Raw genomic sequence first — 27,317 nt, 5'->3', positions numbered from 1 at the left:
TGTACCGTGAAAACCAGCACACATTTTTCTTTTTCCCTCTCGAGAAAAACTATTATCATGAGAGCACAAAAGTATTCAAAGTCATTTGTATGAAGCCTACCAGGGCTGCATGATATTTTGTTTGAGCATCACCATTGAGATGTACGTGTGCGTATGAGGGGCCGTTAGGGACATCATTCAGGATTAGCTCTCACACTTACTATTCAAATGCTTTCACACACACACGAACTACTGAAAGGCTCTCATAAGGACTACTCAAAACACTCATATTCACGAGTCTTGCTCTCATTAACACTACTCAAATGCTCTCATTGACTACTCAAATGCTCTCATTGATACTAATCAAATGCTCTCATTTACACTACTCAAATGCTCTCATTGGCACTACTCACATGCTCTCATTTACACTACTCAAATGCTCTCATTTACACTAGTCAAATGCTCTCAATTACACTACTCAAATGCTCTCATATACACAAGTCCAATTCTCTCATTTACACTACTCAAACACTCATATTCACGAGTCTTGCTCTCATTAACACTACTCAAATGCTCTCATTGACTACTCAAATGCTCTCATTTACACTACTCAAATGCTCTCATGTGCACAAGTCCAATTCTCTTATATACACTACTCAAATGCTCTCATTTACACTAGTCAAATGGTCTCATTTGCACTACTCAAATGTTCTCATTTACACTACTCAAACTCTCTCATAAACACTACTCAAATGCTCTCATACACACACGTCTTGCTCTCATTAACACTACTCAAATGCGTTCACGCGAGCACGTCAATCACATTCTCGCACACATCACTGGCATTCACGAGTTCATGTCAATCATGCTCACACATGAATAGTGTCAATCTTTTATTAGGTAGTTCAATTAAAAAAGTGAAATTATAGAGATGAACTGCAGACTGGATACACTCAGAGTGAAGTATTTCACATTTAATTTTTTTCCAATATCGTACAGCCCTAAAATCCACCTGTATTTGAATGTACTGTAGTATTGAGTAACAGTCCACCCAGACATGAAGTTAAAATCATTTCTTTTCATGCCCAGCTATACTGTAGAGTCATTAATTAGCACATTCCTAATACTATTCATTAGTTTTTAATCAATGTTATTTTACACCTATGTTTTAACATATGCATTAGTATTTCTATATTTGAGTGCATTAGTTTCAGCAAAATATATTGTGTACACTTGAAGTTTGTCCCCTCAATAATCCCATTGCTCTCCCACCTCCCGTTGTCTGTTGTGACAGGCATTCATTCGTCACATTCTGAAGAAAGATACAGTGAATGCATGTGTGTAATTGTTTCCTGTGTCCACACTGATAGTTATCATACAAAAAAATTAAGTATATAACACTATGGGCTGCTCCGTGTGTGTCGTTTGATGGGTTATAATTTACTGTAAAATTGGTGCTAATCTTATTGGCATGTCCAACCAGGTCCCTCTGATGGTCACTTATTTATATTACACTTGGTTGACTGCTTATCAGTACGCTAACATTGTGCAGGACCGTGCAATGGGACTATTGCACACACGTACATTGCGATGGCGATACTCAAATGATATATTGTGCATCCCTAATCGAAAGGTTCACATACTTTTCCCCACTGCACCGTGACCACTGTGACATCTACATGTGATGTTCAAGAACAACATGTAACCATATAATTTTTTTTGGTTTTAGTTTAAGAAAGCTGTGTTTGTCTACTGTTGTGAATTAGATGAAGATCCGAATATAAGAAGTAATTCAGGTATTTACAAAGAGTTAACAAAGAGTTAACATACTGTTTCTTGCAATTGTAGATGCCTACCAACTGGTTGTCAGGCAAAAGAATCAAGAAATTCTGCTGCCCAATAATGCTGTGACAACGATACAGCCAAATTTGCGATAAGACACATGAGTTGGGTTGTTGGTTTGATTTATAATATTGCCATTGGATGACAAAAAAAAGCACATCCAAAACACGGAGATTTTAGATTGTAAAAACACAACTGATTTTCACCTGAGCAAATGCTAAAACACACACACACACATACATCACTCAGAAAGGATGCCAGGCATTTCGGGGTTTTTCATGGGAAGACAATATAAAACTACAATTCACATGCTTCGGATTTCTGTGGTAACTCAATCTCAAGCTAAAATAAACTGAACTGCACAACATGCTCTTGCAAACGAGCAAATACAAACACGTCCACATGTCATTAAGCGACACGTGATTAGAAACTCTGTGGCTGGAAGATGGAGGGAAAGCAGAGTTGTGGCCACTCTGACTTGTTTGTTTCACTGAAGCACCCCAAACGGCTGGATTGTTGAAGGCTATTGACTTTGACTCATCCCGCTTCCCACTAAATCCTCATCCTCGGACTTCAAACACTGCAAAGACTTTCAATAGAATCTGGCATTCTCCCAAACCTTCTCCCCATCAGTCGTTCATTCTTCTTCACTCTCTGTCCTCCCCTGGATCAACTGCCGACAAAGCAGAGCCCAAATTCATGTGGGAATCTCGAGGAGGCCCCCACTTCGGATTGGGCACACACATGCGCACGTATACACACACACTGTAGTGACAACAAAAGAGTCGGCCAATTGAAAGGTCCCGCACAAAAGAGTAGAGGGCAGCTGTGAACCTGGATTTCAAACGAATCCACCCTGAGTTCAACATATTCAAAATACTCATCTTCCAACAATGCAGGTTTGTGTGAGTGCTATTCTTGCAGCAAAACCATTTTTGACCAAATGATGCCACTGCCAAGTTATGGTTGAGATTGCAGTCCTACTGTAATTTCTCATGTATAAAGCACATTTTTTTCCCCAAAAAATTGTCAAAAGTCAATAGTGCGCAATATACATAGGTATAGAGGAAAAAAAAAAAAAAAAACTTTCACAATTTATAAATGTATGCCGCCATCTAGAGGTTTTGAAAAAGGTGTACACTTTCATTGTAATATGCCACCGACACCTAGTGGTTATAAAAAAGGGTAGCCTACACTTTCATTCCAATATGACAGGGATACGTATGACTGCATATATGTACAGTTGTGCTCATAAGTTTACATACCCTGGCAGAATTTGTGAAATATTGTTTTCTTTTTTTTTTTTTTTTTTTTTTTTTTAAATACGACTTATGACTGAACAACAACCATCATTAATTTCTTTCTGGTTATGTTTTGTTTAATGATAATGCTTTTCTGAAATGCTTGACAGTTTAATTTGAATCCCATTAAAATAAAATTAAATGTGTTTTGCTTGGCCCTTCATGTTTTCTTTTAAAAAATTACCCATTTTACAAATTCTGCCCGGGTAATCAAACATGAGCATAACTGTGTGTTTTCACATTTACTAAATAAAAGTAGGGCTGTTAATTTCAAAAGAAGAGCAAGTAAATTAAAAGAAAGTATTACGTGTTCAAATGAAGTGCTTAACTTCAAAATAATTCTTTGAAAAAACAAACAAAATACAGATAATACTTCATTGTTTTGATCATATGGGTAGATGCAAAATCATGCAATGTAAAAATTCATTATACATATGTAGAAGCGTTTTCCAGAATTTTGAGGTCAACTTTGGGGGTGCACATTATACATGAGAAATTACGGTACTTATTTATTAAACAGAGCCGACAAGAATATACGAAATATTTGTTGGTCTCCTTTTTGCAGTTATAACAGCTTCCATTCTTCATGGAAGATTTTCTGCAGGATTTCTTAGTGTAATTGGAAAATGTGTCCATCCATAAAGTACAAAATTTGTTAAGGCAGAAGTCATTGATGTCAGAAGGGGTGGACTAGCTCACAATCGATGTTCGAGTTCATCCCAAAGGTTTTTGATAGGGTTGAGATAAGGATTTATTCTGTCATTCCAATCCACACCAAACTCATCCAGCCATTCCTGATTTTCATTCATTTTCCGTACTACTTATCCTCACTAGGGTCGCAGGCGTGCTGGAGCCTATCCCAGCTATCTTCGGGCGAGAGCCGTGGTACACCCTGAACTGGTCGGCAGCCAATCGCAGGGCACATAGAAACAAACAACCATTCGCACTCACATTCACACCTACGGGCAATTTAGAGTCTTCAATTAACCTACCGTGCATGTTTTGGGGATGTGGGAGGAAACTGGAGTGCCCGGAGAAAACCCACACGGCCAAGGGGAGAACATGCAAATTCCACACAGGCCAGGCCGGATTTGAACCCGCAACCTCAGAAATGTGACGCAGATGTTCTGACCAGACATCATACCGCCCATCCCTGATTTTGTTTCATTTTATTTTATTTAACCTTTATTTAGCCAGGAAAACCTCATTGAGATTAAAAATGTAATTTAAGTGTACTAAATGGACCTTGTATTGTGCACTGGGTCACACAGTCTTGTTGGTATAGAAAATTATATTTTAAGTCTCTTTTCAGACAAACGGAAGAACGGCAATGGTAGATTTTTAAATCCTAAATGTCCTATTCCAAATTGCTCCTCTTTGTTTCTTTCACTATTTTTGCATTTATGTACTTTGTCCAAACAAAATGTTTTTCATCAGCAGCAGCACCAAAAATTCTACCGGGTTGGAATTTGTTTCTGGGAGACACAAGTTAAGGTTTATCTGTTGTAGATTCCCATGGAACGAACATCTCAGCTGTAATTTTTCATGGAAGAAACAGTGTAATTAGTTCATTGATGACGAGTCTTTGTGTGTTTCTCAAATTTCACAATGCTGAAAGCATAGAATTTTTCAAAATGACAGATGGAGCATTTTTCTTTCTAAATTGTTTTTTTATGTGTAAATCTTTGTATATATTAGTATAATAAGATTAAGGGTCAATTAACTGGCCGGACTTGGCCAGTTAATGACTGAATGAATAATAAACAATTGATGACATGATTAAGACTCAAAAAAATTATCCATATAGTGTCGTTGTCATTGCTGAGAGAAGTTGCACTGATGCATTACGAGGTCACTTCTATGACAGGATTTGCTCTGAAAGTTCTGGCCTTTGGTCATTAAACCACAGTCAGGTCAACTCTTACTCCAATGATGGTGCTATAAAGGCGAAGTAATCAACAAAGTCGGTTCCAAGTTTTACTGTAATCCATCCAAACATTAACCCCATAATAACTTCAACAAATTCAAGTAGGTTTTGATCCTTGTAATGGACATTTGCAAGTTTCAGGAAAAAGCAATGGCCAAGACTGGATTAATTTAATATAATAAATATGTTACTAAAATAGTATTATAGTACTTGATTACCATTATTCAGAAACTATCAATGGACTAGTCACCAGCCAATCGCAGGGCACATAGAGAGACTAACAATTATTCACACTCACATCCACACCTACTGGCAATTTGGATTCATCAGTTAACCTAACTTGCACATTTTGGAATGTGGGAGGAAGCCGAGTTGTTGCAACTTTGGGATTGTCCCATACTGGGTGGCCATAACGACGAGTCACCTGGTGATTTGTTGGGCACAGTTTATACATCAGATGTCGAGTACCTGGTAAAAAAACAACAACAACTCAAGCACGAGGAGTACATGCAAGGTCAATACAGGAGAGGCTGAGCGCAGCTTCAAACCCAAAACTAACTGACTGTGAAGCAACCACTAACCGCTGCACCAACATGCCAAGTTGTTGAAGTGATTCATTCCATTCTCTTTTATACCACTCATAGAATTGATATCAGTCCAGTAAACATTTGTAAACAATAAATTAATTCAAGAACAACAGAAGTTGCTTCTAAGTGAGCCATCCTAGTTCTCTTAAAAGGGAATGTGAATTTCATTCGCAGCACAATAAATCCTTAAAAAGACTCATATAAAAAAAAGCCAGCCAATTTCCTTGTCTCAAGCGAGCAGCCAATTTGTGCCTAACATGGAGCTTTTACTGGAAGGGAAACTATTATACTATGGCCAGTGATGTAGGGTGATTCAGAGCTGGTCAGATCACAATATCCTGGAAAATAAATTACTGTTCTAAAAAGAGATAAATGATTACAATGATGTTTCTGCCGAAAGTAGCCACCGATGATGCAGCTTTATGAACTTTGCTCACAGGATGTCTATTTCTCCATCGTAGATTACACATTACTTCTTTGTTTTGCCCTCTACTTTCACCTACACTCACCAGTCAAAACATTAGACAAACAATCTGAGATCTAACACTATAACTTTATGAAATAAATATTTGGCATTTATATACTTATACTCACTTTTGACTAGCAATAGATTGTAATATTATTTATTGCAGCTGTAGTTTGCCATCACAGATGGTGTAGTGGTTCACTGTGGATTCAGTTCCCACTAAGTTTATCAGTTTATTTTTGAAAGGGGACAATGCAATTTCATAAAACACATGAAGTACACATGGTTAAAAAAGCCAGAATTAGCCAGAAGGCTAGTTTTCATCTGTAGTCCCCTGGCCATGATGTAAAAAAGCAGTAAAATACATCTACAAGACAATATAATACAGGATACATAATCAAACTATACTATTAAGAGAGAATAAAACCATAATTTTTTTGATCATAACAAAAAGACAACATAACATGCTTGTCTTTTAGTGTTGGCAGCTATAGGTGTTAACTAGCCACATTTTCAGTTTTTTTGTGACAGTCTGAAGGGTGAAAGTTGATTGTCTGTATCAGTCCTCTATGTGCCCTGTGATTGCCTGGCAGCCAGTCCAGAGTGTAGTCCCCCTTTCAATCAAAGTCATCTGGGATAGGCTCCAGCTCCCTGCAACCCTGAACAGGATAAGCGTTATAGCAGGCGCGTCTACTCGAAACTATGGCCTGGGGACCATTTGCAGCCCGCCCATGGCATATACTAAGATTAACAATTGACACGGTCCATATCATTTGCGTGCATTGTACGACAGTACTTACTTTCTACATACCTGTAGGGTAGTCAGGCAGGAGAAGAGAAGCGGCGTTAAAAATGTGAATGTCAAAACCTCTCATTGGGTATAACGCTGCTGACTACTACTACTAATGATAATAGATCAGTTTTACGTAAAGCTTTTCTAGATTTACAAAAACACATCAAAACTATTTACAACTTAAACAATAAGAAATGTTGTCGTCATTATGCCCCAATTAAAAACCGCAATTAAGTTACAGGAGCAAATAGCATGAATTGCGATTGTTTGCGCCACTTTCTGTTCGATGTTAAGGTCAGCTTTGTACAGATTGTGCTTGGTTGGTTCTGAGTTGTTATTTTGTGGCTGCTCAGTACAGAGGCAGATCTATTCTAATCGGATAAAGGGTTGTTAGGCAAAACATAATCCTTGACATTTTGCTTTACCACCTGTAGCTGTTTTGCCAATAAATATTGCATGTAATAAATATTAAAAACAAAATATAATTGCTTTGTATATCTTTATAATGGATTGATTCTAGTGTTAACTAAATATATTTAAAGGTAAAGAATGCCAAAGTTGCCCTTGCAACATTGGATGTTTCTGTATGCAGCCCTTTAAAGAAAACATTTCGCATCCCTTGCTTTAAAGAGAATGGGTGGATTGGTGGGTTTCAGTTTGCAATGTTCTAGAATGTGATGGAATTGTACTGAAAGTACTTTCTAATATTTTAATTACCTTGTGAAGCAATATGACATAATGCAGCCCTATGGGGGGCATAAGCCAGTGCAAACTGTAGGCCGGTCCCAAGCCCGTATAAATGCAGAGGGTTGCGTCAGGAAGGGCATCCGTCTTAAAACTTTGCCAAACAAATATGAGCGCTCATCAAAAAAATTCCATGCCGGATCGGTCGTGGCCCGGGTTAACAACGTCCGCCGCCACTGGCGCCGTCAACCTGCAGGGCGCCGTTGGAAATTCAGTTACTGTGGGTCGAAGTCGAAGAAGAAGAAGAGGTGGAAAGCAGGTTCTTCGGCAGAAAGAGAAGAGGAAAGCACAGAGCCTAGAACTGAATGTGGGGATTTTGAATGTTGGGACTATGACAGGAAAATCTCAGGAGTTGGTTGATATGATGATTAGGAGTAAGGTTGATATATTGTGTGTCCAGGAGACCAGGTGGAAAGGCAGTAAGGCTAGAAGTTTAGGGGCAGGGTTTAAATTATTTTACCATGGTGTAGATGGGAAGAGAAATGGAGTTAGGGTTATTTTAAAAGAAGAGTTGGCTAAGAACATCTTGGAGGTGAAAAGAGTATCAGATCAAGTGATGAGGCTGAAACTTGAAATTGAGGGTGTTATGTATAATGTGATTAGTGGCCATGCCCCACAGGTAGGATGTGACCAAGAGGTGAAAGAGAAATTCTGGAAGGAGCTAGACGAAGTAGTTCTGAGCGTCCCAGACAGAGAGAGTCATGATTGGTGCAGATTGTAATGGACATGTTGGTGAAGGAAATAGGGGTGATGAAGAAGTGATGGGTAAGTACGGCATCCAGGAAAGGAACTTGGAGGGACAGATGGTGGTAGACTTTGCAAAGATGGTTGTAGACTTTGCAAAAAGGATGCAAATGGCTGGAGTGATGGCTTCTTTTTTCCAGAAGAGGCAGGAACATATGGTGACCTACAAGAGCGTAGGAAGAAGCACGCAGGTGGATTACAATCTTGTGCACACGATGTAATCTGCAGGAGGTTATCGACTGTAGGGGAAAGTGTGGCGAGACAGCATAGGATGGTCGTGTGTAAGATGACTCAGGTGGTGGGGAGGACGATTAGGAAGACAAAGACAGAGCAGAGAACCATGTGGTGGAAGCTGAGACAGGACGAGTGTTGTGCAGCTTTTCGGGAAGAGGTGAGACAGGCTCTTGGTGGACAGGAGGAGCTTCCCGAAGACTGAACCACTACAGCCAAGGTGATCAGAGAGACTGGGAGGAGAGTACTTGGTGTAACTTCTGGCAGGAAAGGAGCGAAGGAGACTTGGTGGTGGAACCTCACAGTACAGGAAATCGTACAAGGAAAAAGGTTAGCTAAGAACAAGTGGGACACTGAGAGGACCGAGGAGAGGCGAAAGTAATACATTGAGATCCGACACAGGGCAAAGGTAGAGGTGGCAAATGCAAAACAAGAGGCATATGATGACATGTATGGCAGGTTGGACACTAAAGAAGGAGAAAAGGATCTATACAGGTTGGCCAGACAGAGGGATAGAGATGGGAAGGATGTGCAGCAGGTTAGGGTGATTAAGGATAGAGATGGAAATATGTTGACTGGTGCCAGCAGTGTGCTAGCTAGATGGAAAGAATACTTCGAGGAGTTGATGAATGAGGAAAATGAGAGAGAAGGGAGAGTAGAAGAGGCAAGTGTGGTGGACCAGGAAGTGGCAATGATTAGTAAGGGGAAAGTTAGAAAGGCATGAAAAAGGATGAAAAATGGAAAGGCAGTTGGTCCTGTTGACATTTCTGTGGAAGTATGGAAGCATCTAAGAGAGGTGGCTGTGGAGTTTTTGACCAGCTTGTTCAATAGAATTCTAGCGTGTGAGAAGATGCCTGAGGAATGGAGGAAATGTGTGCTGGTGCCCATTTTTAAGAACAAGGGTGATGTGCAGAGCTGTGGGAACTATAGAGGAATAAAGTTGATGAGCCACACAAGGAAGTTATGGGAAAGAGTAGTGGAGGCTAGACTCAAGACAGAAGTGAGTATTTGCGAGAAACATGCCGAGAAAGAGTACCACAGATGCATTATTTGCCTTGAGGATGTTGATGGAAAAGTACAGAGAAGGTCAGAAGGAGCTACATTCTGTCTTTGTAGATCTAGAGAAAGCCGGTATCAGAGTACCCAGAGAGGAACTGTGGTACTGCATGCGGAGGTCTGCAGTGGCAAAGAAGTATGTTAGAATAATACAGGACATGTACGAGGGAAGCAGAACAGCGGTGAGGTGTGCTGTAGGTGTGACAGACGAATTTAAGGTGGAGGTGGGACTGCATTAGGGGTCAGCCCTGAGCCCCTTCCTGTTTGCAGTGGTGATGGATAGGCTGACAGATGAGGTTAGACTGGAATCCCCGTGGACCATGATTTTTGCAGATGACATTGTGATCTGCAGTGAAAGCAGGGATCAGGTGGAGGAAAAGTTAGAAAGATGAAGGCAAGCACTGGAAAGCAGAGGAATGAAGATTAGCCAAAGTAAAACAGAATATATGTGCATGAATGAGAGGGCTGGTGGGGGAAGAGTGACGCTACAGGGAGAAGAGAAAGCAAGGGTGGAGGACTTTAAATACTTGGGGTCAACCATCCAGAACAATGGTGAGTGTGGTCAGGAAGTGAAGAAACGGGTCCAAGCAGGTTGGAACGGGTAGAGGAAGGTGTCAGGTGTGTTATGTGACAGAAGAGTCTCTGCTAGGATGAAGGGCAATGTTTATAAAACAGTGGTGAGGCCAGCCATGATGTACGGATTAGAGACAGTGGCACTGAAGAGACAACAGGAAGCAAAGCTGGTGGTGGCGGAAATGAAGATGTTGAGGTTCGCTCTCGGAGTGACCAGGTTGGATAAAGTAAAAAATTAGCTCATCAGAGGGACAGCCGAAGTTCGATGTTTTGGAGACAAAGTTAGAGAGAGCAGACTTTGATGGTTTGGATACATCCAGAGGAGAAATAGTGAGTATATTGGTAGAAGGATGATGAGGATGGTGCTGCCAGGAAAGAGAGCTAAAGGAAGACCAAAGAGAAGGTTGATGGATGTCGTGAGGGAAGACATGAGGGCAGTTGGTGTTCGAGAGGAGGATGCAGGAGATAGGCTTACATGGAAAAGGATGACGCGCTGTGGCGACCCCGAAAGGGACAAGCCGAGAAAGGAAAAGAAGATGAAGCAATATGAGATGGGTAAAATATTAGAAATACACTATACCGCCAGAAGTATTCGCTTACCTGCCTTGACTCATATATGAATTTAAGTGATATCCCATTCTTAATCCATAGGGTTTAATATGACACCCGTCCCGCCCCCTCTGCAGCTGAAACTCTTCTGGGAAGATTTTCCACACGGTTTAAAAGTGTGTTTATGGGAATTTATGACCATTTTTCCAGAAGCGCATTTGTGAGGTCACATACTGATGTTAGACGAGAAGGCGTGACTCTCAGTCCTCTCTAATTCATCCAAAAGTGTTCTACAGGGTTGAGGTCAGGATTGTGCAGGCCAGTCAAGTTCATCCACATCAAATTCTCTCATCCATGTCTTTATGAACCTTGATTTATGCGCTGATGCACAGTCATGTTGAAACAGGAAGGGGCCATCTCCAAACTGTTCCCACAAAGTTTGAAATATCCTAAATATTAGCCTCTGAGCTCCAGTGAAAGGAACTCTGAATCTTTCAGGATACCAAGAGATTTTTGGACAGTCAAAGAGTTTGGGGATTACCCCTTCCTGTTCCAACATGTCTGTGCACCAGTGCAAAAAGCAAAGTCCATAAAGAGATGGATAAAAACATTTGGTATGGATGAACTTGACTGCCCTGGACAGACTCCTCCCCTCAACTTGACAGACCACCGCTGGGTTGATTTCGACCGGACAGTAAGCCAGGCCTTCTCGTCCAACGTCAGTGTGTGGTCATAAATCTCTTGGTATCCTTCCTGTTCCAACATGACATGTGCATCAGTGCATAAATCAAGGTTCATAAAGACATCATGGATGAGCGAGTTTGATGTGGTATGTGATATGTGACAAACCATGTGGATTTAGAATGAGACACCACTTAAATTCATACTGTATGTGAGTCAAGGCAGGTGAGGGAATACTTTTGGCAATATGTATGCACGTCTATCTTTTCGCAGTGAATGAGAGCAGTAAGCTTGAGCTACACTCTTTTGTTTGATTCATTTCAAGAAGTCTGGATTTTTAAAGCATCATGGTGAGGATAAAATATAACATTCCCTTAGATTCTGTTAAAAAGGCTCAAGAAAGACTGGCTTACAGGAAGTTAAACTTACATTGTAGTATGTGGGTTAAAGTAATGGCACTACAAAAATTATACACTGAAGTACGGAAATATTTAAATAGTTCTCATTGTTTTGAATCATGAGCTACGGTCTCTGGATGGTAAGGTTTCTAATCTACATGTGTATTTTTGTACATGGTTTGGACCACAGTAAAAATAAAAGGCAGTGAGTGTGGCGAGAGCTGCAAACAAAACCAAACACTGGATGAAGACATTCCTGTGTCTGTAGGTCCATTCACTGAAGCACTTCCCCCCCAACCTTATGCACCCAAAACAACATGTTGGAGGTAATGTACATCCTTAGCCAAAACAGTTATTACAGAAACACATCTATATATTGCTATATGAATAAAATGTAACAGCAGTACTCGTGTCTGATCTGTAAAACAGATTACTCTCCCTCTCAACTGAAAGCTTTTGTTTGGCAAAGAGTGAGACAGAGTGCCGCCAAGAGTGAGACAGAGTGCCGCCATAATATAATATAATATAATATAATATAATATAATATAATATAATATAATATAATATAATATAATATAATATAAATATAATATAATATAATATAAATATAATATAATATAATATAATCCATTTTCAACACTGTTTATCCTGGTTAGGGTCGCGGGGCGCTGGAGCCTATCCCAGCTGACTTTGGGTGAGAAACAGGGTACCAGAATATATCAGGATGGTTGCCATCTTACCGCAGAGCACAAACAGACAAACAACCATTTACTGTACACTCATAGTCACACTCAAGGATAGTTTAGAGTCTTCAATTAACCTAACATTTTTTTAATGTGGAAGGAAACCACAGTACCAGAAGAAACCCCACACAATCACAGGGAGAACATGCAAACTTCACACAGGAAGGTCAGAGCTAGGATTCAAAACCATGACCTCTGAACTGTGAGGCGGCTGTGCGAACCACTTGTTTACCGTGCTGACAATTAAGGAATCAATCTAAGGAATATATTATATTATATTATATAAATTATATTAATTATATTATATTATATTATAGTATATTATATATTATATTAGGGATATAATAGGGATAAGCAGTATAGAAAATGGATGGATTGATGGAGGTTCCCTAATTTCCTTAGAGGATGACTAAAGTACAGTATACTGTAAAATGTAAACGCAAACTTGTGGATGAAATTATTTATTTTTACTTTATAATCATTCCACCCAAAAAAAGAACAGTTCAAATTAAATTTAAAGCCCCTAAATAAATATTACCTTCCTAACCATAATGAGCATTTGTACTCCAAAGCTCTGAACTATTTTATGATGACAAAATTGTCACAGTTGGAGTTGTCGAAAGCGAGGAAAGCAAGGCAAAAACGTGGAGGACCCAAGTGCAGGGTAGCAGGGAGGCAAGGCAGGAATGCAGGAGTCTGTATCTAATTGTATCTCATTTCCAAAAAAGGCGAACAAGGAACACAGATAAAGCAAACTAAACGAAGTCTAACAACAGATAACCAAAATAACAAAGAAACCCTTCCATAAACCTAAAACTGGAAACAAACTATGACTGGTGCGTAAGACATGGAACAATGAAACGACAAGTACTGAAAGAAACCAGGGAACTAAATGCAAACAGATTGACGAGACAACGAGGAACACCTGGACAAGACACGAGCGGCTGGAGGGTGCTGATTGGTCGACACAATGTAGAAGGTTGACGAGAACAGGTGGACACAACAACCAAATGAGACAAACATGGACCATAGGAAAACATGGAACAAAACTAAACACAACCCAAACCAAAACACAAGACCATGACAAAAATCACACATTGACGCTGACAAAGTTTTGATTACTTCCAAAAGCAAAGTTTGTTTTGAAATATTTAGAATAATACTTTGAACCATGTTTTGCAGCTACACTGCCAATGCCAGTGCCAGTGGCAGTCAGTTGCAGATAGATAATGGGAGGAACACTTTGGTCCAGATCCCCTATTTCCTCTGGCCCTACAAGAACAGAATGGCAATACTTGTTTTGTAGTTATAGTTGTAGCTGTAAATGTCTAAGCCTTGAGTGTTTCTGCAACCCCAAGTCCAATGAAGTTGGGACATTGTGTTAAACATAAAAATACAATGATTTGAAAATCATGCTCAACCTATATTTAATTGAATACACTACAAAGACAAGATATTTAATGTTTAAACTGATAAACTTTATTGTTTTTAGCAAATAATCATTAACTTAGAATTTTATGGCTTCAACACATTCCAAAAAAGCTGGGACAGGTGGCAGAAAATACTGAGAAAGTTGAGGAATGCTCATCAAACACCTGTTTGGAACATCCCACAGGTGAAAAGGCTAATTGGGAACAGGTGGGTGCCATGATTGGGTATAAAAGGAGCTTCCCTGAATTGCTCAGTCATTCACAAGCAAAGATGGGGCGAGGTTTGCCTCTTTGTGAACAAGTGCGTGAGAAAATAGTCGAACAGTTTAAGGACAATGTTCCTCAATGTACAATTGCAAGGAATTTAGGGATTTCATCATCTATGGTCCATAATATCATCAAAAGGTTCAGAGAATCTGGAGAAATCACTGCATGTAAGCGGCAAGGCCAAAAACCAACATTGAATGCCCGTGACCTTCGATCACTCAGGCGGCACTGCATCAAAAACCGACATCAATGTGTAAAGGATATCACCACATTGGCTCAGGAACATTTCAGAAAACCAATGTCAGTAAATACAGTTCGGCGCTACATCCGTAAGTGCAACTTGAAACTCTACTATGCAAAGCAAAAGCCATTTATCAACAACACCCAGAAACGCCGCCGGCTTCTCTGGGCCCGAGCTCCTCTAAGATGGACTGATGCAAAGTGGAATAGTGTTCTCTGGTCCGACGAGTCCACATTTCAAATTGTTTTTGGAAATTGTGGATGTCGTGTCCTCCGGGCCAAAGAGGAAAAGAACCATCCGGACTGTTATGGACGCAAAGTTCAAAAGCCAGCATCTGTGATGGTATGGGGCTGTGTTAGTGCCAATGGCATGGGTAACTTACACATCTGTGAAGGCACCATTAATGCAGAAAGGTACATACAGGTTTTGGAGAAACATATGCTGTCATCCAAGCAACGTCTTTTTCATGGACGCCCCTGCTTATCTCAGCAAGACCATGCCAAACCACATTCTGCACGTGTTACAACACTGTGGCTTCGTAGTAAAAGAGTGCGGGTACTAGACTGGCCTGCCTGCAGTCCAGACCTGTCTCCCATTGAAAATGTGTGGCGCATTATGAAGCGTAAAATATGACATCGGAGACCCCGGACTGTTGAACAGCTGAAGCAAGAATGGGAAAGAATTCCACCTACAAAGCTTCAACAATTAGTGTCCTCAGTTCTCAAACGTTTATTGAATGTTGTTAAAAGAAACGGTGATGTAACACAGTGGTAAACATGACCCTGTCCCAGCTTTTTTGGAACGTGTTGTAGCCATAAAATTCTAAGTTAATGATTATTTGCTAAAAACAATAAAGTTTATCAGTTTGAACATTAAACATCTTGTCTTTGTAGTGTCTTCAATTAAATATAGGTTGAACATGATTTTCAAATCATTGTATTCTGTTTTTATTTATGTTTAACACAACGTCCCAACTTCATTGGAATTGGGGTTGTACAAGTGCAGCTTGATATTAGCTACCAAAGACCCCTTTCTTCCTTTAAGGCCTCACAAAGGTGTAAAAAGGTCAAAGTGACCACTTTATAAGAACATTCTTTTGAATCAGTGGTCGTCACAGCTGACTCACAGTGGTTTATGTCTCTTTAAGTTTCATTTGACCCCTACCTGGCATGGAGCTGAGATGAAAACGTTTGGTTGCCATGGATGGAAGACAAAACTGCGCAGGATGGAGAAAAAATGTCTTTCTTGAAGCCAGGCTCAGCATGCATCTGTGTGCAACGTGTGTGTGCATGTGTGTGAACTATTCACAAACCTCAGTACCAGCATATGAAAACATTCCACCCTGGGAGACTTTCAGACAGAAGACAAGAAGAAATAAGAAAAATGTGACGAAGCGTTGCAACAAGATGAGTTGTGCTTTGAAGCTCCACTAATTAGCACCTCATATGCTTACTGTTATTCTTTATTTTTGACATATTGAGAAGTATTCTAAAAGATCCCATGGAAGATTTTATAACCATGGTCCATTACAGACAAATGGAGAGTCCCACCCTGGAAAAATACATTTTAAATAGCACTTTGTGGGTTGTTTTTTTATCTCCCTGCGTCTTCTCGGTGTGACAGACTGTGATTTATAAACATTCTTTGCACCTCTTTCCCATTAGCTGTGTCATATGAGGATGCCTAATTGAAGGCTTTGCTGAACAAATGGAGACATTAGCCTTAACCCCCCTCCTCCCCCTTTTAACTCATTACTCCTCCTGCCTGTGTATGCACTCCCGCTCACTGTTATTTCTCCATTACAGTACAGACTGCCAATCAATTGCTAATTAAACTGAAGGCTGTTTTTGTTTGTTTGGTTGGTTGGTTGGTTGGTTAGTTGGTTGGTCGTACATTTGTTTTTGTTTCACGATGCACCTTAACAGCAAACAATGTTCACAAGGAAATTGGATAAAACAGCTTGTCAATTATTCTTTATGCTCCGTAACATGCTCTGAAAATGTGTCAGTCGAGGGTGGACAAATGTTTATATCACGATTCAAAACAAAAACAAAACTCACTCATGAATAAGAAGCGATTCACTCACATCAAGTCGGCATCACTGAGCACTCCCTAGTTAGGAAACACATTAAATAGTTGACTTGCATTTCTTTTATGTGCACACACAGGCAGAAAAAAACAGCTTTTGCCCCACTTTGTCAAGATTTAAGAATTTATTATTATGTTGCTACTGCAACTTTTGCTCCGTGTCACAAAGGGTCTGAAAACATGTGCTGCCAAACTGAACAATGCGACATGGGGAGGTTGTGCGTGTGTGCGTGCCAAGTGCCAACCAATGGAGCCTATCACAGCTATCTTCGGGCGATAGGCGGGGTACACCCTGAACTGGTTAGCCAGCCACTCGCAGGGCACATATACACGAACAACCATTCGCACTCACATTCACACCTACGGGCAAATTAGAGTCATCAATCAACCTACCACACATGTTTTTGGGATGTGGGAGGAAACCGGAGTACCCGGAGAAAACCCACGCGGGCAAGGGGAGAACATGCAAACTCCACACCGTGCTGCCTCACATTAATCATCCATCCATCCATTTTCTACCGCTTATCCGAGGTCAGGTCGCGGGGGCAGTAGCTTTAGCAGGGACGCCCAGACTTCCCTCTCCCCAGCCACTTCATCCAGCTCTTCCGGGGGGATCCCGAGGCATTCCCAGCCCAGCCGAAGGATGTAGTCTCTCCAGCGTATCCTGGGTTGTCCCCGGGGTCTCCTCCCGGTGGGAGCACCTGGAACACCTGGAGGCATCCAGGAGGCATCCGAATAAGATGCCCAGCCACCTCATCTGGCTCCTTTCGATGTGGAGGAGCAGCGGCTCTACTCTGAGATCCTCCCGGATGACCGAGCTTTTCACCCTATCTCTAAGGGGGAGCCCGGACACCCTGCGGAGGAAACTAATTTTGGGCGCTTGTATCCGGAATCTTGTTCTTTCGGTCACGACCCACAGCTCGTGACCATAGGTGAGGGTAGGAACGTAGATCGACCGGTAAATCGAGAGATTCGCCTTTCGATTGGTGCATAGGCACAAACAACAGTCAAGACCCGTCCCCCCACCCGAAGGCGGAGGGAGGCTACCCTCTCGTCCACCGGGGTGAACCCCAACGTACAGGCGCCGAGCCAGGGAGCAATAAGTATACCCACACCTGCTCGGCGCCTCTCACCGTGGGCAACTCCAGAGTGCAAGAGAGTCCAACCCCTCTCGAGAGGACTGGTACCAGAGCCCAAGCTGTGCGTGGAGGCGAGTCCGACTATATCTAGTCGGAACTTCTCGACCTCACACACCAGCTGGGCCTCCTTCCCTGCCAGAGAGGTGACATTCCACGTCCCTAGAGCCAGCTTCTGTAGCCGGGGATCGGATCCCCAAAGGTCCCCGCCTTCGGCCACCGCCCGGCTCGCACTGCACCCGACCCCTATGGCCCCTCCCACAGGTGGTGAGCCCATGGGATGGGGGACCCACGTTACCCTTTCGGGCTGTGCCTGGCCGGGCCCCATGGATACAGGCCCGGCCACCAGGCACTCGCCTTCAAGCCCCACCTCCAGGCCTGGCTCCAGAGGGGGGCCCCAGTGACCCACGTCTGGGCAAGGGAAACCTGAGTCCATTTTTTGTCGTTATCACAAAGGGTCTTTGAGTCGTGCTTTGTCTGGTCCCTCACCTAGGACCTGTTTGCCATGGGTGACCCTGCCAGGGGCATAAAGCCCCAGACAACTTAGCTCCTAGGATCATTGGGACACACAAACCACTCCACCACGATAAGGTGACGGCTCAAGGAGGGGGCATTAATCAGTACCCAAGAAATATATACACACACACACACGATTCGTATCATGATTCATTTTTGCCAATTCAATACAAGGACGATATTGGTTCGTTGGAACGATACAATCCAAAACTATTCAGTTGCTTGCAATCGATTCAGTAACTTTTTAGCCAAAAATTCAACCAGTGTGAGTGTGAAATAAAATACCTGCATACTGCATACTGAACAGTGCAGGTGAAATTTCCTAGATTCCTGTTGTTTGTTGTAGGGGAATCAAGTTAAATTAATTACCGTCATTAAATATTAATATTTTCCTGATGTCCTTGGATTTCTTTGTAATAAAACTAAGGGGAACAGCAACTTACTCTTATGTATATTATTTCCGCTATGATTTTACTGGTTCAGCTAGTTCTTTCCTCCAAAACAGATATTTAATTGGTGTTAGAATTATGAAAGTATCCTTGTTAAAATGTCTCCACTGTAGAGTCCCTGGCTGGACCCAAAGTTTCAGAATCCCTCTTCTAAACAGTCAAATACTAATGGCTAGAAACAAAGTGTGAGGTTTTAATTAATGTAACCTGAACCGTGTGTGTTTATGTTACCCGTAGTTTGTTGAATGTCTGTCTTATTTGACTCTCTTGTTACATTTATGTTGCACTTTGTTTCCATGAAATCCTGACTGTGGGTTGTGTGCGATAGTAACATCGTGGTCAGTTCTGCAGTATGCTGAGTGAAGCTAAGTGTTACCTTATCAGCTGTCTCAGATACAAGCATGCACTTCCCTGTGATTGCTAAATTTGGTCTAGTTCTGCAAGCCAAAAGAGCTCCCGTTTTCCTTGTGTGACTCATCAGCACCACAATGAATACAAATATCAATATAAAAAAAATACAGTAGCTCTCTCTTAATAGTGTGACGTCCACCAAAATCCCATGATGCAGTGGAAACTATGTAATTATTATACTATACTATATTATACAGCGGCTGTAATAAGTATGTAACACGTCACCATTTTTCTCACTAAATATACTTCCAAAGGTGCTATTGACCTGAAAATTTCACCAGACACAGGAAAGGGGAAAAAACTATTCAAACAACATTTTAAGTTCACTTGGGTTATATTTGTCTGATATTTACATTTGTTTGGTCATCTTAAACATTCAACTAGGGAAACTATGCAAACATATAAGAATTTGAGAAGGGGGGCAATAATTTTTCAAGGCACTGTATCCAAGAAAGAGAATGATCATAAAAATCTATTGTGTAGAAATACTGAACAGTAACAATGTGGGACAAGTGCAGAAAGCCTTGTTGCATATGCTTCTATTATATACAGTGCATGTGGTGGTCACACACTGTTTCCGTGGGAGGAAGCTCTTTGTAGAGGTCAAGATAAAGGAGCCAACTGCTGCTTTCGCAGAGTGTCACCTGATTCAGGTAAGCTACCCAACAGCACATATTGCTCAATACTTGGAATGATTCGCAGCTGCTGTATGTGTATAATGCATTAAGTGGTTCATGACTCCAGAATCCATTTCAAACTACTTTCCTCCCAGGTCTGTACTTTTTTACAGTAACTTTCTGGCTACAGTGTTGCCAATAAATTACTGTAATGCAAGTTTACAGTTACGGTACAAACCCTATGAAATGTCTTAACTGTGGAATCATTTTGCCAATGTCTGTAGGAACTCTCACATTTTTAATGGATTGTTGCCAAGTTATTGTGCTTATAATGAAGAAGAAACATTGGGCAATGCTAAACTTAAATCTCAGAGCACTTGTCTGACACCAAACTGCAAATTTAAAAGATGATCTGAGTCAGCTGCTGGCTTGTACGGCGCAGCCTGATGGAAGCAGCTGCCAATGTTTGTTAACTGTTGAGAGTTGATATTGACAAGGAACTTGGTTTCTGTTTGGCAGGAGTGCACACTCGCTGCCACCTCAGCGGCAACCAACTGTCAGCACATTTACACTTTTATCGGAAATTAAGCAGAATGGGGGATAGAGTAAAAAAGAGGTTTTGTAAAATAATTCAGCTGGTGATAATGTGGGGTTATTTTTCCAATCAAGAAAATAAATGCTGACAATAACTATAAAGCCAATGCCGGGTAGGATATGCATCACAAAGAGTCACTGGAGTTGCACAAGTACTGTAGTCTATTTGGAGTTTATCTCATATGAACCATCCCGCTGCCAAAAACTGCAGGACTTCAATGAAGCACCAAACAAGCATTTATCTAAATACTACCATAAAATATATAGCCTTTATTGCTGTCTATAAAATATTTGCGGGCAATTTAGAGTATTGAATCAACCTCCCATGCAGGTTTTTGGATGCGGGAGGAAACCGGAGTGCCTGGAGAAAACCCACACAGACACGAGGAGAACATGCTAACTCCACACAGGCGGGGCCGGGATTTGAACCCCGCTCCCCAGAACTGTGAGGCAGATGTGCTAATCAGTCGTCCATCGTGCCGGCACTTTTTAACCAATCTGGCTAAACAGGATAAAAATTTCCTAGCCACACTGTGTGTGTGTGTGTGTGTGTGTGTGTGTGTGTGTGTGTGTGTGTGTGTGTGTGTGTGTGTGTGTGTGTGTGTGTGTGTGTGTGTGTGTGTGTGTGTGTGTGTGTGTGTGTGTGTGTGTGTGTGTGTGTGTGTGTGTGTGTGTGTGTGTGTGTGTGTGTGTGTGTGGTAGCTAGCCACAACATCACGTGTGTTTATGGCTAAACCTTGAACCACACTTAACCAGTCCTTATCACTGGAAGCCAATAAGCTTTTAACAATGTGGGCCTAATTAAAATTCCCTAATCATCAACCAGGACTAAGGCTGAATGATTTAGGAAAATACTCTAATTGTGATTTATTCATTTCATTTTACATATATTGCAATTTTATATTATAAATATTGCGATTTTTGTGTGTAAGTTCACCTTCAGCATTATTCACTAAATGCAAGAAATAAATCATTCTATATGTATAACCAAGACGAGATGTGTGTATGATACAGCCACTACAGACAATCAACAACATTTTCCTGTAGGCCAGGCCGAAATGTTATGATGAATTGATATGAATACAAACCTTTACTTTAATATTGAATTGTTAAAAAGAAAACGCATCACAGTAGAATATTGACAGATTGTTTTACCTGGCAGAATTTGTGAAATATAGTTGTTGTTTTTTTTTAAAACGACTGATGACTGGACAACAACCATCATTAACTTCTTTGTGGTTATGTTTAATGATAATGCATTTCTGAAATGCTTGACAGTTTAATTTGAAACCCATTAAAATAAAATTAAATGTGTTTCATCTGGCCCTTCATGTTTTCTTTTTCTTTGTACCCATCTTACAAATTCTGTCTGGGTAATCAAACATATGAGCACAACTGTGTGTTTTCTCATTTACTAAATATAATTAGGGCTGTGAATTTCAAAATAAAAGAAAGTAAATTAAAAAGCAAGTATTACGTGTTCAAATAAAGTGCTTAACTTTAGAATAATTATTTGAAGAAAAATAACAAAATACAGATAATACTTTTACGTTTTGATCATATGGGTAGAAGCAAAAGCATGCATTGTAAAAATGCATTATACATAGGAAGAAGGGTTTTCCGGAATTTTGAGGTCAACTTTAGGGGTGCGAATTATACATGGGTGCACATTATCCATGACAAATTACAGTTATATTAAATGCTGATTAATGTTCTTATCAATTCCACATAATTGATAAGAATTGACCCTTGGTTCCACATAATATCTACACCGCCGCCTTGATCGATTTTGCAGCATAATTAAACGTATCATCTGGTCATCTAGCTCCATTTGTTCTAGCAGACACTGTTCCACGGTCGCCATGGTTGTTGCTTTGTTCTTTGTTCCCGAGAGGAAAGTAAAAACGGCTACCAGAAATGGCCAACAAATGCAGATGCCTGTGGTGTCCTAGCGAATACCAACTGTAGCGACACTCCCGACTTGGAAGAAAACTGCAGTACATTTTCAAAACTAAACTACGCGTGGGATAGCCGCAGTAACGTCAGCGCGGTCGCCGCCTGCGTGAGTATAAAGAAGCCTAAACCTTGCTACTATGTTAGCACCTTAGCAACCTGTTGTTGTGATCAAGTGGGCTCTGGATGCCGTCCGGGTGCTGCTGGATAGAAGTTCTGGAGCGGAGCATGGAATGGACTGCTTGTATAGGAGTGGTAAAATCGGAAATTTTAGATCTTGTCCAATCCTTGTTTTTTTACTGACATCGGACAGATTTCCGATCTCAAGGATCGGATCAGGACACCCCAAATTATTATGGTTGTAATTTACATCGCAATATATTTTTGTAGGTTATTTTACATGAATGTATGAGCTCTAGATAGTCAACATAGACAAATGTTGGTGGAAAAAATTCACTCCACAGTGTCTACTTGTTTTTTCTCAGTTGTCCCTTCTCCCAACGTGCATCAGTATTGATTGTTTTGAGGACTGCTTCAGTCGTCCTAGGAAACTCCTCTGACATCACTATTGTTAAGATGCATAAAGGCATCAGTCTGATGCTGCGTTCACACCGGACACGACTTGGACCATTCAGGTGACGTAATTACATATAAAGTAAATTCAGTTCACGTGAATCGGCCGGCGCGAATCGTGCCGGGCGACGCATATGATGCGTTTCACACAACGCGAGTTGGGCGACCATGCGAAAATTCGTTCCTTCACACATTTGCTCGGTGTTTGTAGATTTGAACTACAAACCACAAATTGTGTCATGACAGTCAGTCGGCATTGAGAATAGTGAGCAAAGGGCCAGCCTAGAGGACGGGACGTGCCGCTGGCCGCCGTGGCCGTCAAAGTCGGGTGATCGGGCTGGAAAGGGGCGTAATTTCTAACATATGTTCTACACATACACTTGCAGTTGAAAGGTTTATTGCACGCACTATTATAATAGCATTCTAATAAATGCAAAGAAAAACAAATATTACTTTAAAAATGGAAGGTGTTTTTTTGCTATTTTGAGGTTGTTTTAAATGTTTGTGTTTTTCAGCTCCAAATTGCAATTATCTAAGCAAACAGCCAAACATGCTTCACCTTTTACGGGTCCACCATGTTGCTGCTCAAATTGACCAAAACCCACAGCCAATCTCCTGAGTCACCTCAAATGTGCTGCCAAAACTTCTTTAAAAATTGTCTGCTAAATGTAGATTAAGAGCACATAAATGTATTAATCAACCAGTCACGAACTGAACATTAATATCTTTGACAAGGAAACATTTTGATACAACTCATGTACGAAATCTCTTTAGATGCTGTGGCCACTGAGTGTATTTAGTAGTGAGGGACTACAAAGGTAGCGCCAATAGTCAAATTTAATGGTAGCATTTTTCTAATAGGAAGCTGTTCCATGCCGAATGATCTGAGATGTATTAGCTGCCTGTGCAGTGCCATAAGGTTTAACTTGGAGACAGTGCAGCGAAGGCCTCCTGGGGCTCTTTCAGGAGCAGACGACCTATCTGACCGCCACATCAGAGTGTACTGGCAGTTGTGGAAGGAGGACAGATGCTGTTGTTTGCGTTGAAGAGGGGCCTCACTGCACACACATTCACACCGACACTCTGTTTTCAAAGCACTCACATCACCTCCTTTTAACACCTCAAAAGACCTCAGCGGGGATTGGTGTCTGACCAGCTGAGTCTGTCTTACCTGGAAAAGCAGCCACATTGCGCGAGATGAGAAACTTTAGGCTGGAGCTAGAAGTCTGAAGGAGGTTTTCAATGTCCCTCCGTGCCGCTACCTGGTATCTCTCCTCCATCTTTTTGGTGCAGCAGGTTTGGCTTTTAGACTTGCATACTTGAAGATCTGAGCCTGGGAGTTTCAACATACGTAAACATGTGTATCAGAACCAAACTTTAAAGAATAGGAACTCTAGCACATTGCTTTTACATATTAATTGACATAGGCCACTTGTTAACAAGGTGTTAAGCTATTCAAATGTTTTCTTTGTTCATTGCAGTACTGTAGGTTTTTCACCTGCATACATCATTTGCAATGGAGTTGAATAATTTTAAGCCCAAGTGTACACGGCACATGGGACATGATTAGCACGTCTGCGTCACATTCAAAAGGATTTGGGTTCGCGTATGTTAATTGAATTGCCCGTCGTTGTGAATGTGAGTGTGAATGGTTTTTTATATGGGCCCTGTGATTGACCAGAAACAGGACCGGGGTGTACCCCACTTCTAGCCCAAAGTCAAACAACCATTCAGACGCACATTCACACCTATGGGTAAATTAGAGTCTTCGAGTCACCATTCATGTGTATTTTTGGAATGTGGGAGGAAGCTGGTGTACACAGAAGACCCACAAAAGTATGGGAGGAAACCCGCAAACTCCACACTGGATGTATGGAGCCGAGATTCAAGCTCAGAAGTTGTGATGCAGACTTGCTCACCATTTGACCACTCTGCCACCCCTGATATACTGTATGAATAGCATATACAGTATGCACTATTCACAAACAGTTTCGGATAATGAGCTTTGGTGTTCGCCTTTCGTGGTGAAATTTTTATAGGTGAATTTAATTTGACCTCTAAACTTTTGTCGAACAGTTCAATGTTTAAATACTTTTTGCACAGCTTTCTGTTCTCTAACAAGGAGCAGAGTGGCAAAATTCACAAAAGGTGTTTGATTCATGAATCGGCCAATAATTTTGTGGTTAATTACAATTGGTCCTTTTCATCATGGTACATTTGACATCAGGAGACCAAGAAAACCCAAACATGTGGATTTTGTGATTTATGTGGCATTATCACATCTGAAATATCCATCCATCCATTTCCTGAGCTGCTTCTCCTCACTAGGGTCGCGGGCGTGCTGGAGCCTATCCCAGCTGTCATCGGGCAGGAGGCGGGGTACACCCCGAACTAGTTGCCAGCCAATCGCAAGGCACATACAAACAAACACCCATTCGCACTCACAGTCACACCTACGGGCAATTTAGAGTCTCCAATCAATGCATGTTTTTTGACATGTGGGAGGAAACCCACGCAGGCACAGGGAGAACATGCAAACTCCACACAGGCGGGGCCGGGGATTGAACCCCGGTCCTCAGAACTGTGAGGCAGACGCTCTAACCAGTATTCACCGTGCCGCTATCTGAAATATGCGCCACATTTCCCACTACTTTCAAATGTAAACAATCTGCACCCATGCAGGACAACTGGAACATCTTGAAAGTGACACAAAGCTCTCCAAATGGTCCTTTGGGCATGTTGAGACAGGGTGAAGGGAGACCATCAGCAGCCTCCATGTGAGGTTCAACATGATGTGATGGCTCGTGGAGGAATTTCAACTCTTCCCACAATAACATGAACATGTTCACCCATCTCGCGATGTTTCATCTAATGCTACAAAAAGAAACTTCAAACAACACACACAAGCTTATTTTGGACACTGTGGGAGGGGGGGAAATCAATCTTGCCCATGTTCTGACCTTTAATCTGGTAGGAAACTCAGACATGAAGGCCTCTCATATTCTTGGAATTGATGGTCCTTATTTTTCACAAGCTCACACTCACTTGTGGATAATCCTCTGCAGTTACATAGATGATTGATGGAGTCACGGAGGAAATATGTTACATCTTCTATATTTCAATATGCAATGCAAGTGCAGGTGGTGTTTTAGCAAGTGTAATTTAAAATGGTGATGCTATATGTCCCAGGAGGCACGGAGACATACATACTGTAAAGTGTTTTTTTTTTTAGGCTGCGATTCTACAGATTCAGCAGCTTTGAGATATGAAAGCGCCTATGCACATTTAAAATGGAGGTTTGAGGCTTTTCTATCATTTATGTGCTACCACAAACATAGTACCAGCGGAGGGGAAATGTGAAGTTTGGAAGACGCATGATGTTAGTCAACTTGTAAACTCCACAATACACATGCCAGCTTTTATATTCCGATCAAACCTTAAGTTTCATTCGAAATCCTCTTTTTTTTTTTTTTTTTTTTATCATTGATGCTTTATTTATTAAACTAAATACAATAATGCAAGTGTATGCCTGAAAAATACAGTTCCAACAAGTTATGGTACTTTCAAATTCATTTAACTGCTTTACACAGCAGTGAGAAACACTTTAATATGAAAAACAAAACCATGAGGATATGTTCAAAGAATGCACATTTGTCATTTCGTCACACCGATAGATGCAGCACTCTAATTACTGCACAGAGATGACATGCCTCAAGAAAGGCACCTTTTATTACGCACAAAAAGCTTTTGAAGTTAGAAAATGACAGGTTGACAGCAACAATGCAGTCTGTAACTAGCGCAAATATTGTCTTTGGAGTATTCGTAAGGAACCTGTAAGTCCAAATAGAAACACGGTAGGGAGTTTAAATCAGTGTCGTCAAAACAAGCATTAGCTGAGCCCATGAATCTCCCACATACCTGGCCTGGGACTTAAAGGCAGCATCTGGTTGGGTCCAATTTGCCGAAGCTGAAAAACCTTGCGCACTTCGTCGCATTTGTGCGGGTTTCCCAAGCAAACGACGCACAAACACGCCAGCAGAAAAGTGCAGATCGTCCACATCGCAGAATATTTTGAGAATAGCCGGGAGAAATGCATGCTTCTATCCCATCCAAAAAGCTGTTAAGAAGTGTTGAGGTGAGCTCAGGTGAGCTCCGACTGCATCGCAATTTTTTGGAGCCGAGAAGATGGCTTACATCCAGTCAGCCATAGAGCCAAAGTTACAGCGGTCCGAGCGAGTGGCGTGTTTCCAGAAAGCATGCTGAACAAGTTGGCAGAGGCGGTTCGTTCCTGTTACCCGTTTCCTACTACTCGGCGCAGCTCGACGTCACCATCTAGTGGATCACAAGTGCACCCACACTTTATGACTCGCTTTGGGTCTCTATTTATTTTGGGGGGGAGGCTAAACAGGTTGCAAAATATTCACTCAA

General features: G+C 41.3%; 1 protein-coding gene across 4 annotated transcripts in view; it reads right to left on the bottom strand.

The window, feature by feature from the left end:
- Positions 1–27,139, bottom strand: part of gpc5a (glypican 5a) — a 183,762-nt gene extending 156,623 nt beyond the window's left edge. For 3 of the 4 annotated variants that reach the window (XM_061763441.1, XM_061763459.1, XM_061763470.1), the window contains exons 1-2: positions 26,808–27,139; positions 24,061–24,222 (exon numbers count right to left, since the gene is read on the bottom strand). In XM_061763441.1, coding sequence (XP_061619425.1) covers positions 24,061–24,222; positions 26,808–26,985 — 340 coding nt within the window. In that variant the 5' untranslated portion in view covers positions 26,986–27,139. Of the gene's footprint in view, positions 1–15,716; positions 15,907–24,060; positions 24,223–26,807 lie in introns of those variants that run through there. The other variant, XM_061763450.1, reaches the window with a different exon arrangement.
- Positions 27,140–27,317: the final 178 nt, after the last annotated feature.

Source organism: Phyllopteryx taeniolatus, chromosome 2 (assembly GCF_024500385.1).
Source record: "Phyllopteryx taeniolatus isolate TA_2022b chromosome 2, UOR_Ptae_1.2, whole genome shotgun sequence".
Classification (NCBI taxonomy): Eukaryota; Metazoa; Chordata; class Actinopteri; order Syngnathiformes; family Syngnathidae; genus Phyllopteryx; species Phyllopteryx taeniolatus.
This window is presented reverse-complemented; position numbering and strand designations above follow the sequence as displayed.